At 43.0% G+C, this 19,937-nt stretch overlaps 1 protein-coding gene across 2 annotated transcripts in view; it reads right to left on the bottom strand.

Moving 5' to 3' along the window:
* Window positions 1-416: 416 nt before the first annotated feature.
* Window positions 417-19,937, bottom strand: part of Kcmf1 (potassium channel modulatory factor 1) — a 64,992-nt gene continuing 45,471 nt past the window's right edge. For both annotated transcript variants that reach the window (XM_075983807.1, XM_075983808.1), the window contains exons 3-7: window positions 17,588-17,727; window positions 8,510-8,611; window positions 5,779-5,953; window positions 4,588-4,870; window positions 417-1,038 (exon numbers count right to left, since the gene is read on the bottom strand). In XM_075983807.1, coding sequence (XP_075839922.1) covers window positions 777-1,038; window positions 4,588-4,870; window positions 5,779-5,953; window positions 8,510-8,611; window positions 17,588-17,727 — 962 coding nt within the window. In that variant the 3' untranslated portion in view covers window positions 417-776. The remainder of the gene's footprint in view (window positions 1,039-4,587; window positions 4,871-5,778; window positions 5,954-8,509; window positions 8,612-17,587; window positions 17,728-19,937) is intronic.

Below are 19,937 nucleotides of genomic sequence, written 5' to 3'. Positions count from 1 at the left end.
AGTAAAAACTTCCAACAAACACAAATGATATCAAAGGGCACAGAGATGCCCTGCAGCACACCCGCCTTTACTGTTGTCTTCTACTGACGAGCTAGACAAGCTGGGCTCCGCAGGAACAAGATGGTTAACAGGCAACAGGACAGTCACACAGCCAAGTGCCACACCTGGCTAGGACCCCCAGGTTTCACTGCAGAGCTGGCTTTGTCCGTAGGAGGCACATGTATAAGGGTGAGTCAGGCAGAAATTATTCAAAAGCTACTCTGCCCTGTAACCACTGAATAATGTTGGAAAAGCTTTGGGCTTTGTACTTTATTTTTTTAAATTTTATTTCTTAAGTTTTACTCCTTGTATTTAATTTTTCTTAAATAACAAGGTCACTGAAACTCATGCACGCTGCAAAAAACCTCATGCAGTAGTTAGGTAAACCATCCAAGCAGTTTTTATTCATTAATATTCATAAATACACACAGCAGCTTCATTAGAGATTTCAATTTCCTCTTCAGTTTGAATGTGGAATATTAGGACAGCCTTTTGCATGTCAAGGTACAGGAAGCAGAGATCACCCTGCACTGCTACCTACATTTACCTGCTAGAAGTAAAAATTAGTTAAGTGGAAATGATTATCATATATATTTTCTTTCTTCCTTTTGAATGTACACAATGTAACAAGAGTGACAGACCTGAAATTACAATCACCAAACAAACCCAGGATAGCTGTTGTCCACTTTCATTGGCAAATACAGCACAGAGGACATTGTCTGCGAGTGGGGAGGTCATCAAAGAGGAGGTGGTGGAGGCTCATTTCCTTTATTACTCTCTTTTAAATTTAGGTTTTCTAAAGCAACATCTAAAGGCATAATATCTACACAGCCCATAGCACCAAAATCTGCCATCTCCCCCCGCTCGTCCTCATCTGAGGACGAGCTCTCTTCACGCACTAATGTGGACAGAAGGAGCTCCTGGACAAACAGGCTGCGGTCTGCACGCTCGCTTTCCATGGACTGGCGCTCTGCTTCAGACATTTTGGGATCATTCAACCTGTACAGGTAAGAAGAAAGACTGTATTGGTAAAGTCAAAGACTAACGCATGGTGAGGCCAAGTTCTACAGTTTGCATGGAATGAGCAAACGTTCTGGTCTCAGTCTTGTGTAGACAGATCCCCCACTGTGGAAGTCATGTTCCTCCTGGCTTGCAAATCTATGTTCAATGGGTTCAAGCAAACACAGAAATAAAAACCAGCCAACAGTCTAGTCTACCTCTGGAGAAAGACCTGATGGAAACCTCTCTGAAAACAAACAAATCTGCTTCTGACAGACCCTATGCTTGGGAAGATCCATTAAGATATCCTAATCTTATTTTACCTGTGGGGCCAGGCAGTGGTGGCGGAGGCCTTTAATCCCAGCACTCGAGAGACAGAGGCAAGCAGATCTCTATGAGCTCGAGGTCAGCCTGGTCTACAAAGTGAGTTCCAGGACAGGCTCCATAAAGTTACAGAGAAACCCTGTCTTGAAAAACAAACAAAAAAAACCCCAAACAACTATGGGGAAATTTGCTTAGCATCAGCATTGATCTTATTCTTCTCCAGTTTCAGTGCCAAGGAAAGCAAGTAGCTGCAGCACTGGGTCAGGAAAGGAGCAGAACAGAGAGGATTAGGCAGTGAGGGCCGAGGACGCACACATGACAGGCACTCCTTCCTAAGAACACAGGCCAGCTCACACTGCCCCCTGGGCAGCTCGCCCACTGGCACCCGCTCCTGCTGTCTGTAGGGCACCCCACATCACAGAGGAAGCACACTCTGTGACTGACAGCAGGGCCCAACTCTGGCCCCAGCGGTAGCGATTTATCATTTTACAGGAAGCGGAAACTCAAGCAGAGATTAGCTAACTTGCTCAAAGTCTCAGTTAAACACCACCAGGGAATGATGAGATCTGTGGCTCAGATAAGGGAAAAGCTAAACTATAGAGCTCAAAGGGGATAATGTGGGGGCAGTCACCCAAACGCTACGAAAACCACGCTGAAAGGAGAACTTTAACGTCACAGGGAGAACTAGCAGATTGGAGTTTGAGTGACGGCTACGCATTCCCAACCTGACTGTCAAAGTGCTATGGGCTGACTTGTTTCCTATGTTCTCAGCTTTGGTCGGTGTGGGGAGGGATCTAGAAGTCTAATCTGTAACAGAGATACAGGGAGAGAGCAGACATAGTGTCAAATGAACTAGGGACGTCAAGAGAAGCCTTGGCTGTTGGAAGGCATTCAAACTCAATACTGTTCCAACTTTGAGGAAGTAGCAAAAAAAAAAGCCTAATTCTTGAGGGGCAGATAAAAATCTACAAGTCAGTTTTGTTTGAGACTCAGAAAAAACTGTTCAACTTAAGATCTTCAAACTAGGGTTAGCTAAACTAGCTGGTCATTATCAAGAGATAGAATCCTGACTTAAACACTCGACCAATTCTTAACATGTCAACTATCTTTGACCTCCCTGGAAAACATGTGTCCCTACAGTCAGTTCCAGGATAAAATGCACACATCACATGGAATCCGCACATAGAGCAGACACCCCTGCAGATGCTGCAGTTGCTTTCCTGGTTCAAGATTACATATGCTAATATCTCAAATTCCAAACAACAAATAAACTCGAATTTGGCCTCTAACTACTATGTTACCAAGGATTATCCTGAATTCTTTATTTTCCTGCCTTTACCTTCAGAATGCTGGGATTGCTGGGCAGTAGTGGTGCACGCCTTTAATCCCAGTATTTCAGAGGCAGAGGCAGGCGGATCTCTGTGAGTTCGAGGCCAGCCTGGTCTACAAGAGCTAGTTCCAGGATAGGCTCCAAAGCTACACAGAGAAACCCTGTCTCGAAAAAACCGGGGGAAAGGCTAAATGTATTAAGTACCAAAGTTGGAGCTCTGGAGTCCCCAAACACTTGTCATTCTATGTCTACACAGTATTCCTACCTATGCAGGTGATTTAAGTGGGAGATGAGATGATAACAGTTTCTTCTAAGGTCCCAAAGAATTGTACACACTGTAGTTCACAGACTTGACTCTCATGTAGTCAAACTCATTAGATAGCGGAGGACGACTTCTTGCCTCCACTTTACCAAGATAATCCCAAATTAAGTTTTTCATGGACTGGTTTTCATGCAGTAAAAAGATTTATACCCAAGTGCTCAAAGTCACCTGTCTAGTCCCTTTGGTAGTTTTCCAGACTGGCCATCAACTCACAATGTGGGAGGCTATCCTTGACCTTTCTGCGTGCTGGCATTCGAGGCCAGTGCTCCGATTACAGACTGCAGCACTGTGCACGCTAGGCAAGCACTCTGTAACAGAGCCACAGCCCAACTCTCCACTGCAGCTTTAGAAGCACAAAACTTCAGTCAGTGTAATGAGATTTCACTGTATGTACTGAGTATTACTGATACCCTAATAAGCCATTTTTAAAAGTTAATTTGGGGTACTAACTTTAAGAATTTAAATCTAACTTTGGGAAGTCCTAAAAGAAAACCTCCATATTATGAATGCTTTTGTTCTTGTGCATATCTGTATATGTGGTATGTATGTGTATGCATTACAACCGCTCAATTTGTGAAGGCCAAGTTGGCACTGGGCATCTCTAATGCTCTCTACCTTACTCTTCAAGACACCGTTTCTCAATTAGATCTGAAGCTCCCCAACTGCCTAGGCTGGTGGTCAGTGAGCACCCCAGGATCCTTCGACCTCCTGGGGCTGGGATAACAGAAACATACTACTGTTTATGGGTGCTGGGATCTGAACTTAGTTTCTCAGGCTGATGCAGTAAATACTCTACCCACTGAGCCATCTCCTTAACCCTCTTTTGTTCTTTCTGATACATCTAAGTAGACTCTAGTGGAAAATCACAAACAACATTAATTACAAAATATATTTAGATGATAAAGAACATATTAACACAAACAACACTGTTTTAACCGTTAAGTGAAGTACAAGAAAGGAAAATATTTTCAATGATGATCTATAACTTATGAACACAAAGATCAACATATTTATCTGAAATATTAGTTTTCCATGTTCCTGGAAAATATTTAAATATGGGATTTTTACTGAAGGACTGAGTTGTAATGGTCTGATCAAACGCAGAGCTTTTGGTTTTTTTGTTTTGTTTTGTTTTTTGAGACAGGGTCTTTCTGTGTAACAGCCCTAGCTGTCCTGGAACTCACTTTTAGATCAGGCTGGCCCCCAATTCACAGAGATCTGCCTGCCTCTGCCTCCCGAGTACTGGGATTAAAGGCGTGAGCCACCACTGCCCGGCCCAAAGGTAGAGCATTTATTTATTTGTCATTTATTATGTATACAACATTCTGTCTACATGTGTGCCTATAGGCCAGAAAAGGGCACCAGACCCCATTACAGATGGTTGTGATGGAATTGAACTCAGGACCTTTGGAAGAGCAGGCAATGCTCTTAACCACTGAGCTATCTCTCCAGCCCCCAAAGGTAGAGTTTTTAAGCAGATGTATTTATATACATAAAAAGGAACAGCTTACTAGACTGGACAGTGCTAACGAAAACTTATTTCTCCAACCCATTTATGACAGTAAAGAAATACCTTGTTAATAGGAACTGGGAGTTCTGGAGAGCCTGCTGGCTGTTCTCCGTGTTGGTTGTGTTGGCTGTGGCCGTGGACTGTGTGATTGTAGTGGTGACGCTGCTTGTGTTAGTGCGCCGGCTTGCGTTGCGAGCTGTCTCCAGTTGTTGCCGTGCTGCCTGCGCATGCTGCCGCTCAAGTTGCAGCTGCATCTGCAATTGTTGCAACTGAGAAGCGGAAGGGCCTGAAGAGTTAAGCTGTCCTCCTGCAGAACGTCTCACTCCTGATAACTGAGATAACAGCTCTGCCAATGGAAATATAGACAACTGATCAACTTGACTCAGGAAAACCAAGAGCTACATGTCACTCTTTCAGTGGAGAAAATCAAGTGCTGTAAACAGTGGAACATACTCATGACCCAGGAACCCAATTCCAACATACAATTATGCCTGCTTTAAGCAGAACTTAGGAGAACATTATTACATAAAGTACACCTACACTACTTATTTAGACTGGAGATCCACCTACAAGTGTGATCATAACCAAGACCTCTTAACTGAAGCAGCATGAATGCAGGGTCAAGCCTCTGTTTACTCTAGTTCCAGCTCTCAGAACAGGGTCCAGTACCCATCATCAGCATCCACTCATCTCTGATCATTTAACCAGAGGAATTACAAGGGTGAAATCCCAGAGCCCAGGACATTTCTAAGCGTGGCCTTACATCCTGGCTTCTGCTGTTCCAGAACACTTGTCATTGTTCTGCAAGGCCAGTCCTCCCCACCCGCAGAGCTTGACTCTGCTCTATTCAACCCAGACTTCTGTTTTAGTGGAGCTGCTCATATTGTTGCAGCATCATCTTTTAGTACGTTCTACAACAATAAAGGTCTCAAACCAGGATACTCATTCCTACTTTCCTCCAAGAAGAGGCAACTGAGTTCCTTGGTCCTTGAGATGGAATTCTGGAGGCCTTCTTCACTCTGAAATCTTTCCTAGAGACCTTCTTCTGTGTCATTTTCTCCCCTAACCTCTTAGAGAAAGGCAGTAACACATGGACTCCCTTACACCACCCACTTACAAAGGTCAGACTTTTAAATATTTGGAGGGATGCAAGCGCAGGACCAAGTGCTAAAGTAGAACACACACCACACAAAAACATCTCTAAAGGAGCTCCCCACGCCCTGCCCTTGCCACTAAGAAGTGGAAACAACTTACCAGCTATAGGATCCATGGCTTCTCTACTGCTGGGAGAGTAGGAGCTCTGCGAGGAGGAGAGCCCGCCAGTGGAGCTGCTAGTAAAGTGCATGTTTGATCTACGCGCACGGGGGCCTCCCAGCCCCCGGCCGGGGTGAAACATTCTACGTACATGCCGAACACCACTCGATTCATCGTAACTCAACAGTTAAGGAAAGAATATTTTACAAAAAGAAGAGACAACAAACATTTGAGCTCTTGCTAGCTGGGAATTCCTAAATTGTAAGCAGTTTAAAATAGCACCTTTATCTTAGAATATAGAAGTTTCAACTCTATGAGGCATGTTAACCCTAAAAAAAGATACTCAAATATAAAGCAACAGGTATAAATGGGGCATGGTAATACATGCCTTTAACCCTAACTCTTAGGAGGCTAAGGCAGGAAGATGAGTAAAAAAAAAAAAAAAAGACAAATACAATCAAATAGAAAAAAGCAACATATGAATTTCGTGTGTGCTGAAAGCCATTAACTTTCTCCCAGGTTCTAGACCTGAACACTGCCAGAACAAGGTCAAAAGAGACACTTGCTCAAATTCCTAACACGATCTTAATGTTGAAGTTTATCTATCAGTAAACAGCTCATGAAACACATTATCTTCTACAATGAAAAAGAACAAGCTGAATAATCTAAATTCTGTAGATGAAAGCTAGTTTCTATGTCAGCGTTAATCTCTGTCACTTATTCCCAGTGCTGCTGCTAAACAGAAAATACTGGTGTTCCATTAAACATACAGATTAACACGACACTCTTCAAGCAGACTCTAGAAGCCTCAGGCTTCTCAAGAGTTGAATGAGAGTTAAACATAAGGTCATGTGTAGCAAAAAGCTGTCAAAAAAAAAAAAACCAAACAAAAAAGACAAACCAAACCAAACCTAGACAGTAGTGGCTCAAGCCTTTAATCCCAGCACCATAGAGGATCTTTGTGAGTTCAAGGCCAGCCTGGTGTACAGATTGAGTTTGAGAAAAACTCTGTCTCGAAAAACCAATCAACAATCTTGTATTTCCAGAGGCAAGCAACAACTTTATAATGGCAATTTCCTTGCTGGCTTCTTGGCTGTTAGTTCTGAAGTCATTTAAGGACTGGGTGAGCAGCCCTGCCTAAGGCAGTTCAATGCACAAGGGTCCCCTGGCCCTCGGGATGAGCCTGGGGTCTACAGAAGTTCATCCATCGATAGGGCCACTCCTAAGAGGGTGTTGGGTGGGAATGGCAATTTTAGGAAGAAGTCCATCGACAGTGAGGAAATGACTGCTGTCCAGTCACTCTAGACACTGGTGGTAAAAACCAGAACATCACGATGCTGGAGGCATCTGAAACTCCTCGTGTTTTCAGTACCTGCCACTGCAGTATTTGTCTTTTGAAATGTGGTAAAAAAATAAAAACATATGAAGTACCTTTCACATTCTTCCACTTTTCAAAATCTTGTCCTTCCTTGGTAACCAAAGGCATTCTACAAGGCTTAAAAAAACAGGTTTGATATTTTTCCCCCACCATTAAAAAAGTTTTATTTTAGCTGGGTGATGGTGGTGTACTCCTTTAATCCCAGCACTCAGGAGATAGAGGCAGAAGCAGGTGGAACTCTGAGTTCAAGGCCAGCCTGGTCTACAAAGTCCAGGACAGCAAAGGCAGTTACACAGAGAAACTGTGTCTCAGGGGTAGGGGCTGGGGAGGGAATTCATGTACATACGGGTGTTTTGCCTGCATGGATGTCTGTGTACATGCGCATGTCTCTTGCCTATGGAGGTCGACAGTAACAGATGGTTGTAGGCTCCCATGTGGATGCTGGAAATTGAACCCGAGTCCACAAAGAGTAGCTAGCTAGTGCTCTTAACTACTGAGCCACATTTCTAGCTCCAATTTTTTCATTCTTATTTAAAAAAAAAAATCTGGTGGGTGTGAAGGCACATGCCTTTAAATCTCAGAGCTCAGGGAGCAGAGGCAGGTGGATCTGTGAGTCAGAGGTCAACCAGTTCTACAAAGACCTCTGCTTTTGGTGTGTTCTGCACACGGTGGGGAGGTCCCAATGCTCCTACTGTCCACTTATTGCTAGTCTCTAAGCTGGCTCAGGCTTCTAATTTCTCAGGTTTGTTCCATCTTCTTCATCTTTCTGTTAATGTCCACTTTCCCCTAAGAAGTTGCATCTCCAATTAGGAAACTGGCAACTGTGAGCAAGAATCAGAGCTACAGATGGAAACAACAACCACTAGTTTGCTCCCCAGTGAGTCCAAGCCTGGACTATGGAATGGGAAGGAAAGACAGAAAGGTGAGGCACTTTGAATGTGAATAGAAGTCTAGTGGATGACAGATTTAGAAGACAAATTATAACCTGAAAGCCGAAGAATGTCTACAAAAGTCACTTTTTCTTTTTCTTTCTTTTTTTTTTTGGGGGGGGGGGTTGAGACAAGGTTTCTCTGTAGCTTTGGAGCCTATCCTGGAACTAGCTCTGTAGACCAGGCTGGTCTCGAACTCACAATGATCCGCCTGCCTCTGCCTCCGAAGTGCTGGGATTAAAGGATTGTGCCATCACTGCCCAGCAAAAAAAAAAAAAAAAAAAAGTCGCTTTTATGAAAAGGTCAAGTAAATAAAAATAACTTGAAGATTAGTTTTTTTTCCCTCTGAGAATACGATTCTTAAAAACAATCAAACCACCAACATCACCAACAAGCCCTCACATGCCACCTTCTGGAAGGATATTAAATCTCTAGGGGCTCTGTGTTCAAGTGTCAGATGAGCTGCGAAGTCATCTGTGACATGATTGGGATCGCCTCCAGGTAACGCTGCACATATCGGACAAATCTGTAATGAAATAAGGCAAGAAGGTCATTTCACGGTTGCTGGGAGACACTGCTTGCAATCAAGATTCAACGTGGAAGGGCCACTGTAGGTCTGAGCAGCCACTCAACTGCAGTGCCACGGCTCAGGGTCTGAACAATCTTCTATCAGTAGGGCGGATACACACTTGCATGGCTTAGCCAAAAGTTTCTGTTCAAAACTTTAAAAATAAACATTTTTACCTAAATTCAGCCTTGAATGGTAATTCGTACTTTCAGTATCTGCCACTGTAGTATTTGTCTTTTGAAATTTGGTACAAAATAAAAACATATAAAGTACCTTTCACATTCTTCAACTTTTCAAAGTTTTGTCTTTCCTTGGTAACCAACGACATTCTAGAAGTCTTACAAAATGGGTTTGATGATTTTTTTCTACCTTTAAAAAAATTATTTTATCTGGGTGATGGCAGTGCATGCCTTTAAACCCAGCACTCAGGAGGCAGAGGCAGAAGGAACTCTGAGTTCCAAAACAGCAGGAGCGGTTACCCAGACAGAAGTTAAGGCACACTTCTCCAAAAGCAAGGTGGTCCCTAAGGGTCAGTCTTCAACCAGGAGGACTAAATGTAGCTGAGGACTGGGGACACAGAGATGGAAGGATCCTTGGGGTTCCCTGAACAGCCAGTCTAGTCTATTCGCCGAGTTCCAGGCCAGTGAATGATCTTGTCTTAAAAGGAAGAAAAGGGAGCTGGGTGGTGGTGGTGCAGGCCTTTAATCCCAGCACTCGGGAAGCAGAGACAGATGGATCTCTATGAGCTTGAGGTCAGCCTGATCTACAGAGTGAGTTCCAGGACAGGTTCCAAACCTACTCTCGGAAAACCCAAAACCAAAACCAAAACCAAACAAACAAAAAAACAAAAAGGGAAAAAAGGGAGCCATGCAATAGCTACAGACGGTGTATAGAAAAAGATGGATAATGGGATTATGCACAAACATGCACTGCCAATTTCTCAAACAACTTCAAGGCAAAGGAGGGAGAGAAGCTTGTCCTAGAACATTATTTCCCAGAAGGATGGGTTGTATGATGGCAAGAGACAGTTACAAGCAAGAATAAAGCAATATGCACACAGGTAGAGGCGACAGCTGGGAGGAGTCTCCTTCCCCCTAAAGCTTGAGGACTGTCTTATTGGTTTGAGAGAGAAACCACAGGGCAGGCAAGCAGGTGATCTTGGCGGCAGTGGGGAGGGGGCAATGGAGAAGAGGAGGAGCCATGCCTTTAGAGCTAGGGTTCAAGAAAGCAGGCGTGTTCAGCAACCGGGTCAGTAAGCAGCTGCGCATGGTGTGGGGAATGCTCACAGAAGAGGGATGAGTGCCAGGGGAAGGTATCTAGGATTTTGGTCAGTGTCCAGAGAAGAGCTAGAAATGGGGGCGAGGGGACAGAAAGAAGTGGTTTTGCTTTGGGGCTAGAACTTTGAGAGGGGCAGAATCAGCAGTTGAGAATCTGTAACCAATTCCTGGGACAAAACTCCTTTGAAATAGCTTTATCCCAATTAGTGAATAAGGAGTAGGATGAAGAAAAGATAGAAAGAGGAAGAAACTATCAAGGAGAGGCTGCTATCTTCCAGATGATGGTCTAATTTAAGCTGTTCTGATCCCTGAAGTAGGAGAAGTTTCCAAGTCTTAACAAGAGGCAAGAAAGAAGGCCTGACAGAGAGGGAAGCGAGGTGTGTGCTTCTCTAGTGGTGCACCAATCACCTCACCAGCACATGTGCCCTCGGTGACTGTGCAGCCTGCTTACAGTGTGTGAGAAGTCTATGCTGGGACATGGAGCAGACCGTGGGACCAAAGGGCCATCTAGAGCCAAGCAAATACAACTCTCACCTTCTGTGACTAGAACAAAAGCCCAGTCTGCCCGACTTTGATAGCCAGTCTCTAATGCCCAGCTGGCTGTCCTGGTTACTATTTGAGTCTGAAAAGTAACTAAGAAAATCTAAAGATGCTCACAAGAGAAAACAAGGAGGCAGAAGGAAGAGGCCTGCAAAGAGATTAGAAAGGCCAGGATGGAATGCGCCCAAGGGCAAGTGAGGGAAGCCAGTAGACTGTGAGTCCTTTTTACAAAGGACTTTTCTCCTGAAGATAAAAGCTGCGGCATCTGCTCTTGCGTCTACGAACTGTGAAGTGTTCAGCAGAAATTCAGTCACTTGGTGCCATTCTGTATTCTGGTAGTCCTAGCAGGGATCTGCTCCCTCAGCTAAGTGCTTCTGTCTCGCCTAGATAGTCTTAGATCTTCTAGGTACCCTGGCTGGCCTTGAACTTGCAGTAACTCTCTTGTCTTTGCTTTCTGAATTGCTTCACTCTGATATCATAAACTTTTTCTAAGTTTATAATGGTTTATGTTTTTTAAAGCAAGAATCCTAGTCTACGTTTTGTTTTTTAACATTTATTTTCTATTGTGCGTGTGCATGTGTGTATGTGTGCCTGCCCTGCTTGTGTGGGTTCTTGCAGAGGCCAGAAGAGGACATCAGATCCTGAACCTGGAGTCTCTGGAAGAGCAGCAAGAACTCAACTGTTGAGCCATTTTTCCAGCTCCAACACATTCCAGTTATTTAAAAATTAAACAAGCAGAGGTTTGGAACTTCATTCAGCAGCAGAATTAGGAACAACTTTATTAGCCTTGGATAAAACCCATGACATGAACTACACTAAGACAGCTGGAGAAGCTTCAGGACTTTAAAGCATATTTAAGTATCTGTTGTTAGATAGAAGTCTCCTCTGAAAATGTACATTCCCACAAGGGGAAAAAGAATGGGCAGTAAATATTGAATATACTAAGAGTGTACAGATTACACAATCTACAAACTAGAAAGCACCTTTGGGATAGGGATGCAAAACAAGAAAACCATGGTCCCACAACTGTGTGTTTAGTTTTATGCTCAAAATCTTTGGGTTTATTGCAGCTATGATACTGAGCCCCTGGGCTAAAGGTACTCATGGAGAAGTAACTGAAAACATCTAACTTACAGACTGGGATAAAGAATTACTGAGGATGAGGCCTTTACTAGGAAGGGTCATTTGGCTTGGAAGCTGGCACAGAAAATCAAGAGATCAGATTTAGAACCAAGTAGGAAATATTGTCAAGTTAGGGCCAATGTAAGTTAACACAAGTGAGAACTGGAAAAGAAAATCAAGCTTCGGAGCTAATGGAACAGAGGCCTGGCATCTGTCCTGCTGTGCACTTCACACTCAGCAAACTCTAAGCATGCCTGAGGCCTTAGGGTCATGTAGAACTGCACTTTCTGAGGCGTAAAGGAAGAAATAAGAGGAAGAAAGGAAAATACAAGCAAAACAGGGTGAGAGAAAGAGAAAGGGGGTGGAACGGAGTGGGGAGGAGTTGGAGGAGGGAGCCAGAGGTGGCTGTCAGGAGCATAAACACTGCTCGTTTTGAATGGGTCTTCTCCATTATGGAACTTAATTCATTCACAATATGGGGAAATTCTACACAAAGGATAAGCCACTCATTCTAACATGTGACAGCCTGTCAACATGAATATTTATCATACTCCCATTGCCACATAGCATAGTACTTTCTATTATTCATACATTAAAATTCCATAACACATTAGTTTAAAATTATAACAACTTGTCAACAATAAGACTTACTGAATTGGCTTAAATTGGTGTTTCCTAAATTTGGCTAAGAATATAAATCACCTGGAGTGATGGAGGAGGGTCATCTGTCTATGTGTTACTTTCATTGATTAATAAAGAAACCGCCTTGGCCCTTTGATAGGACAGAAAATTAGGTAGGCGGAGTAAACAGAACAGGATGCTGGGAGGAAGAAAGCAGTGAGGCGGACGCTTTAGCTCTCTTCTCCAAGATGGACGCAGGTTGAGATATTTCCCGGTAAGCCACCACCTCGTGGTGCTACACAGATTACTAAATATGGGTTAAAGCAAGCTGTGAGAATTAGCCAAAAGAGGCTGAAATGAATGGGCCAGGCAGTGTTTAAAAGAATACAGTTTCCATGTAATTATTTTGGGTAAAGCTAGCCGGTGGTGGCCAGGAGCTGGGAGGTGGGAAGCGGCCGGCCGCTCCTACTACACCTGGAGTACTTGTTGAAAATGCTTTTCCCCTAGGCATTTGAGAAAGATTGGGAAGATGTAGACCTGTGTTTCTGAACAAGAATCCCAGGTCTTATGGTTGGGTAAGTTTGGCAAAACGGCTCAAACAAACTGTGGTATTTAAAACTTCTATCTCTTTGGAAAAAGCCAAACGTTCTTGATATAATCCAAATCACTCTCATCACAAATATCCTTGCTATTCTTTCAGTCTCTGCTATTGTTAGGGTTATTTTCTTCTGGTTTAGCTTGTCACCCTCTTGTCCATCCTGCTTTTTATCTGTGCCCTCTTGAGAGCCTTTACCAAAGGAAGTAAGGCCTCACAAAGACTGCTGTTTCTATGTGGTCTCTGGCATGATCAACAACAAGTAACCAACTGGTACACATCTCAACACATGCTGTTCAATGAACTTTCGAAGTCATTGTTCCACATGCAGAGAGTATGCCTCTACCGAATGTAGGAGTCGCCCTCCCCCAACACAGGCTCTCTGCCCTTTGGAAAACACCTAAAGTAGGTAGTGTAGGGGCCTAAGAAGACAGCAAGTCAGTAAAGTGCCTGCTTTCCAATCACAGGATCTGAGTTTAATCCCAAGAGCCCATGCTGGGCACACGCTTGTAATTCTAGTGCTGGGAGGTGGAGAAAGCTGAATTTCTGGGCTCACTGGTGACTTACCTATGAGTTTTGAGGTAGCAAAAACCTATTCTCAAAAAAATATAATGTGTTTCCTCTCAGCCTTCATAAGGAATTTCTTCAAATGCGTAGTAGTACACAGATTTAGCCCCAGCACGGGGGGAGGGGGTAGAGTTTATAGAAAGGTGGACCTCTGTAGGCCAGCCTGGTCTACAGAGTGAATTCCAGGACAGCCAGGGCTGTTATATGGAGAAACCCTGTCTTGAAAAACCAAAACCAAACCAAACAGAAGGAAGGAAATAAATTTCTTATTCATTTTATTCATTTTTAAATAGAAAATCCATTTTTAAAAAAATTGCCTATCTGGGGCTGGTGAGATAGCTCAGTGGGTAAAGTGTTTGTTGCACAAGACTGGCAACCTGAGCTGGATCCCCAGAATGAATGTGAAATGAGAGAACAACTCCAAAGCTGCCCTCTGACCTCCCTCCATACAACACACCATGCACACACAGAGAAATACTAAACATTTTTAAACTGCCTATGTGACCCAGCATAAATGTGGCTTCCTCTGAAGCAGGCTGCAGCAGGATGGGGAAATGGAGCACACTCTGGGAGCTGGGCAAGAAAGCACCCTCTTACCATTCTCTGACAGACTACTTGAAAATGGCCCCTAGAATGGAATTCTTGGAAACACTACTGCTTCCTTTCTGATTGTGGTGACTTGGTACATGGGAGCCACTTAGTCACACCCAGTCGCAGACACCACGTGCCAATATTGCTCTAGCAATGGGCATTTCTTGAGAAAATACCTGAACTGAACTCCATATTTGATTAAACTCAGCCATGGAAAACTTTCTCCTTCTGAGAAGGTCTGTTCAAAAGAGCACCATTTCTCCACATCACTTACTCTCTTCCGTTACTTCCTGGTACACCCTTCCTCTGGCAACCATCACACTGGAAACACGATCACACAGACAGTGCCTACACCCTTTGTTTCTCAGCACAAGCACAGTGGCATGAAAATGAGAAGATGTCATTTTTCTATAGAGGAACTGAAATGTCCCCATAGAACCAGGGGGACAGCCTCCTGGCTGTGAAGGTTCACTGCTACCTGGTCGCACTGTAGGATCCAATTCTATTTCCCAGTGAGATGTATCACTATTTGCTATTTTCTTCTCAACAATGCGTCTTGGTTTTGTCTGAATTATTCTGTCTCCTTCAAATTCTTTTCAAAACCACATAATATTTTCAAAGCCTCCCCTAAGTCAAAAGCTCCCCTTGACTACTTTTTTCACTGCCCTCTCAACAGGTCAACTAAGCCAAGTTTATGTCTGGGGAGAGCAAATTCAAAATAGGCAGTTTCTTGAGATGACAGGACTAAAGTAATATGTGTTCTTTATTGCATTTTTTAAAAAATAATCTATTACAATTTATTTTATGTGTGTTGGTGAGAAGGTGTCAGATTCCCTGGAACTGGAGTTACAGATAGCTCTGAGTTGCCGTGTGCATTCTGGGAATTGAACCTGGGTCCTCTGGAAGAGTAGCCAGTGCTCTTAAGCGCTGAGCCATCATCTCTCTCTCCACCCTACTGATTTTTTAAAAAAGTTATTATTTGTGTGTATGTACGTGTAGGTACCCTCACAGTCCATGCTGACTGGAGAGTTTATCACACAGAGCTCCACACACTATGACATATATGTGCACTGAAGCTAGGTTTTAAATCTGTTATCATGATCATGAAGAGTCATTATACTTAACTCCAAGAGACTTGGTTTTAAAGGGTTCTCGGTACACTCAAAATTAAACTTTCTTGACCTTAAAATGAATCTTAAGAAGGCGAAGGGCTAGTTTTTTAATACTGAGTCCCAGACTGGAGGGGAAAAGTCAGAATAAAAAAATAAAGGACTCCAAAGCTACTTCCAATTCTGGTTTCAGCAGACTCACCAGCCACTTCAACTCTGTGAGTGTTTACCAAAGAAACTGCTTACAATGACAGAGCCTCTTGCACCACAATACTCCAAAGAGATGTTGAGTATTCGAAAGCATGGTTCTTAAGTCCTATAGTAAAGTAGGAATTGGCCTAGAGGACATACCCAGTTAATTCTGTAATAAAAGTAAAATACTGAATTGGACAATTAGAAAAAGAAAACACTAACACTATCTATCAAAATGAAAGGATTTCCTCTTGAAATTCATGATTCACTTTAAAAATAATCTGGTTTGGGGCTCAGCGGGTCAAGGCACTCTCTGTCAAGCCTGAAGACCTTCGCTCAATTCAATACTCAGAGCACATACAACAATGGAGGGAACCAGCTCCTACCCTTCCCCTAAAATCCATCAATAAACATTAAAACAAAAGGTTTGGTTCACCACAACAGAACACTGTGGTAAGAGGTGATGTGCGCATTCATTTACAGCTGATACAATAGAGTAGTAAAAGCCAGGCCTGTGGAGAGGCATGAAGTGAATGGCACTAGTCCACACAGAGTGACCCCGATAGTCACTGCCCCACATCTTCACAGCAGAAGTCCTGTCTGCTTGCCATGTTTCATGTGAAGTGTCTGGGGCTTGACTATGGCAGTTAAATTTGATATTTATGCAAAAACTAAGGGCTAAGGAAGGAGAGAGCCTTCAAATATAGTTCATAAAACAAGTGTGAAAAACTAGAATGGTGAGGCCTGCCTGGGGCTATGCACTGAACACTTGGGAGTCTAGCGTAGGTCAAGGACTGATGAAACCTTGTGGAGGGCATTCACACCATGAATCAGAAAGGAGGAGGGTAAACAACTCTGAAGAGCTGCTTTTCAAAGAACTGATAGACGAGCCTGCTCACATTTTCATTTATGAAGATGAGTAAGTCATGGGAAGGACTTGCTTCTCCCCTGGATTATCTGATTCTGGATGTAGAAAACTGTGTAGTTAAATTATACATTGAAGAAGTGAAAGAACACTTGAGCCTGCTGGATTGAAAACACCTTTTGGGATATCTAGTTTTCCATAAGGAACTCAGTGCATCTAGTTAAATAAAAAGACCCAAACTCAACAGTAAAACAGAAAACAACCATAAATTTTCCACAGCAGTTAGGATGGGGACAGACTGAGTCAGGACTCTCTCTGCTGTGCCTAGGATGACACAAGAGGAAGCAAAGTTATCTGACAAGAAAAGAACCAACCAGAACAAACAATGTGGTACAGTGCTCTGGGTTCCCCTTGGTGTACTCTCAGATGAAGTTTCAGACTCCAAATCTCATGGAAATTTGAAGCACAAACTGGCAGTATCCATGGGAAGGACAGCCTGCAGCAGAGGCCTCTGGCCAAGTTTAAATACTTGCATGCCCTTGAGTGTACTACTTCGTTTCTTTGAACTTTATCTGTCGTGAGGATGTCTAGAGAATTAGTATTTGATGTGTATGCAAATTCTCCAAAATCAGGAGCTCGGCTGCACACAGACTTGCCCTTGGTCTGCTCTTAGCTCACTCCCACCTATGGTATCACATCCCTTCCCTTCCTCTCATTCTCTTCCCTTCCTTTTGCATCATTCTCTAATCTCCCTTCATCTGTCTTCTCTGTAAAGCGGCGTCTTGAATGAAACTTGTTCCCGTAGAGACTCTTGGGTATATTTACTTACCATTGCTTAAAGTTAGATGTGAGGTTAAAAAAAAGTCTAGAAAAATTTCAAGTTAAGACTTCATATTTTGGGGCTGGAGAGATAGCTCAGTGGTTAAGAGCTTTGCCTGCTCTTCCAAAGGTCCTGAGTTCAATTCCCAGCAACCACATGATGGCTCACAACCATCCGTAATGGCCTGCAGGCATACATGCAGGCAGAACACTGAATACATAATAAATAAATAAATAACCTTAGGAAATAATAAAATTAATTTTAAAAAAAAAGACTTCATATTTTATCCTAGGCCTTTTTGCTTTTAGTCACTGAAGGGAAAACCAGGAAGGAAGAACTAGGAACCACTGAGTTTTAAGCTGAACTCAAGAGATGCCAGCTGATGAGAACTAAGGAACAATTAAGCACACAGCATGAACAAGAACACTTTTATAAACAGACGTGTGAGAGCCGGCTGGGTCCTTTCAGCCTTCCCCTGCTACCTGTGACGAGGCACCCCACGTTACCTTGAGAGATGCAGCATCCTAGGGCTCCTGAAGGCAACTGTTATTACTGTACTAGAAGTTCATCATCCTAAGAGTGGGCGACAGGACCTAGTCAGCAGTGCAGGAATAACATGCAACTGTGTCACCTACCACTTCTGTTGATGTTTCTGCATGTTCAGAAGTAACATGTTCTTGAAGAGATGTTTCCGTGTAGCCCATTTTTCCACAATAGGGACAAGTAAAAGACTGTGGCTGTTCTACAGAGAAAGCTTCCCCACCATAGTACAAATCTGAAAAACAAAATGGAAATGAATTGAGAAATACCCATGCTTCTTCTCAAATACAGAACTACGACAGTGTGAAGGAAAGGCGTGGCCTGAAATACCAATAGCCCTACTCTCTTGTTAGGTGAGGTTTTGTTTGCTCTTTAAAATTAATCTTTGGTTTTTCAAGGCAGAGTTTCTCTGTAGCTTTGGAGCCTGTCCTAGAATTCACTCTGTAGACCAGGCTGGCCTCGAACTCACAGAGATCCGCCTGCCTCTGCCTCCTGAGATTAAATGCATGCGCCACCCCTGCCCAGCTAAAATTAATTGAGGCAGGATCTCATGGTGTAACCTTGGTTGGCCTGGAACTGACCAATCTGCCTGCTTCTTCTGGGATTAAAAGAGTGTAGATGAGGAGCTTAAAATTTTTTTAGGAGTATAAGATTATAGTGGGAAGCCTGGTTTCAAATAACTGTTAACATTTATAAAACCTTTATTTCCATGTGGGACTCAGCACACTACAGTGGGAAGCCTGGTTTCAAATAACTGTTAACATTTATAAAACCTTTATTTCCATGTGGGACTCAGCACACTCTTCCAAAATCTTGTCTCAAATCAAGTAAGAGGAAATGGAGCAAACAATTTCCCTCTCACCAACAGTTTCAAGTGTTCCCCCAAAGCCCACGGATGAGGGTTTTGTCCCTAGCCTGTGGTACTCATGGGGAAGTGGCAGAGCCTTAAAGAGACCAATTTAAAAAAAAAAAAAGTTAAATCACTGGGAATGTGCTCTTAAAGAGAATACTGGAACCCTAGTCCCCTTTCTGTTTTTTTTTTTTCACCTCTCATGAGATCTCTGCCGTCTATTCCAGCTAAAACGGATTAAGCTACCATCTCCCAAAGCCATACAGTCCAACAACCAGGCTAAAACCTCAACAGTCAGAAAAGGAAATAAGTCTTTCAAACTGGTGACATCTCAGGTAATCTACTACAGTGATGAAAAGCTGACAACATCTTGCCCTCTATACACTTACATCTGAAGCTGCAGCGTCCAAATATATTTGGTTTTTTGAGACAGGGTTTCTCTGTCTAAAGTCCTAGCTGTCCTGGCACTCACTTTGTAGACCAGGCTGGCCTTGAACTCACAGAGATCCATCTACTTCTGCCTCCTGGAATTAAAGGTGTGTGCCACTACAACCTGGTTTCCTCATTTCTTTACACACCGTCGTAACACTAATATCAGAAGAATCAGAAAGGTAAACCATGCACAAGGATGCAAGAACTCGGGAAAAAAAAGATGACCATGACCAATAAATAGACAAACTGTTAGCTGCAACTATCGGTCTACAGAATATGGCGTTCTCAGAGCAGAAAGCATCCCTAGACATCCAGTTCTTAGTGGATGCCAACTTGAATATGCACAATTCACTGTCCAAACAGTTCTCTGAAGAATGAACCAGAGAGTCTGTGGGAAAAAAAATCTATAAGTATCACTGTATCTATCAAAGCAGTAAGTCTGTTCTCCACAGGTAACAAAAGAAAAATCAGTTACCTTTAGTAGGTTATACTACTTTACTACAAAGATTTAACATGGGGGGGGGGCATTTTAAGAGTGTAAGTTCACTTCTGTGAGAAGAAATAATGAAGGGCTGGGCATGGTGGCTCACGACTGATTCTAACCTAGAACTGCAGAGAATGAAGAAGGAAGTTAAAGCTCAAAGCCACCCTGGGCTAATAGGAAGATCCTGCCCAAACGAAGAGGGGCGGGGAAGAATATTAAGAGAAATTTAAACTATCCTAAAAATAGCACTCATACATGTATATATGCATGAATATACATGTGTGCACACGTGTATGTGTGTTTGTGTCTGCATAAGACTTACAAGGTAGATTTGTGGTCGTGGAGAATTACAAAGAAAAAAGCCAAGGAGGGTAATATGTGCCTGAAATCTCAGCCCCTGGGAGACATAGGCAGGGGAAGCTGAATTCAAGGCCAGTCCAGGCCACAAAGCAAATCCAGACAGCTTAAAGTTGAATAGTGAGACCCTGGACCAAAACAAACATCCAGTAGCAAAACAAGACTCCAAGCAAACAAACACTAAATGCCTTTTCCTAAGCTGATGAAGAGGACAACATCTCCAATCTTGCTACTTCTATTCAGTATTTCTCTTAAGGATGTAATTTCAGTAAATGAAAGGTATACAATGGAAAGGAAGAAAAACAAAACAGGATCCTAATAA

This window comes from Microtus pennsylvanicus, chromosome 8, assembly GCF_037038515.1.
Source record: "Microtus pennsylvanicus isolate mMicPen1 chromosome 8, mMicPen1.hap1, whole genome shotgun sequence".
Lineage (NCBI taxonomy): Eukaryota > Metazoa > Chordata > Mammalia > Rodentia > Cricetidae > Microtus > Microtus pennsylvanicus.
The sequence above is the reverse complement of the archived record's forward strand: the minus strand, read 5'-3'. Positions and strand labels throughout refer to the sequence as shown.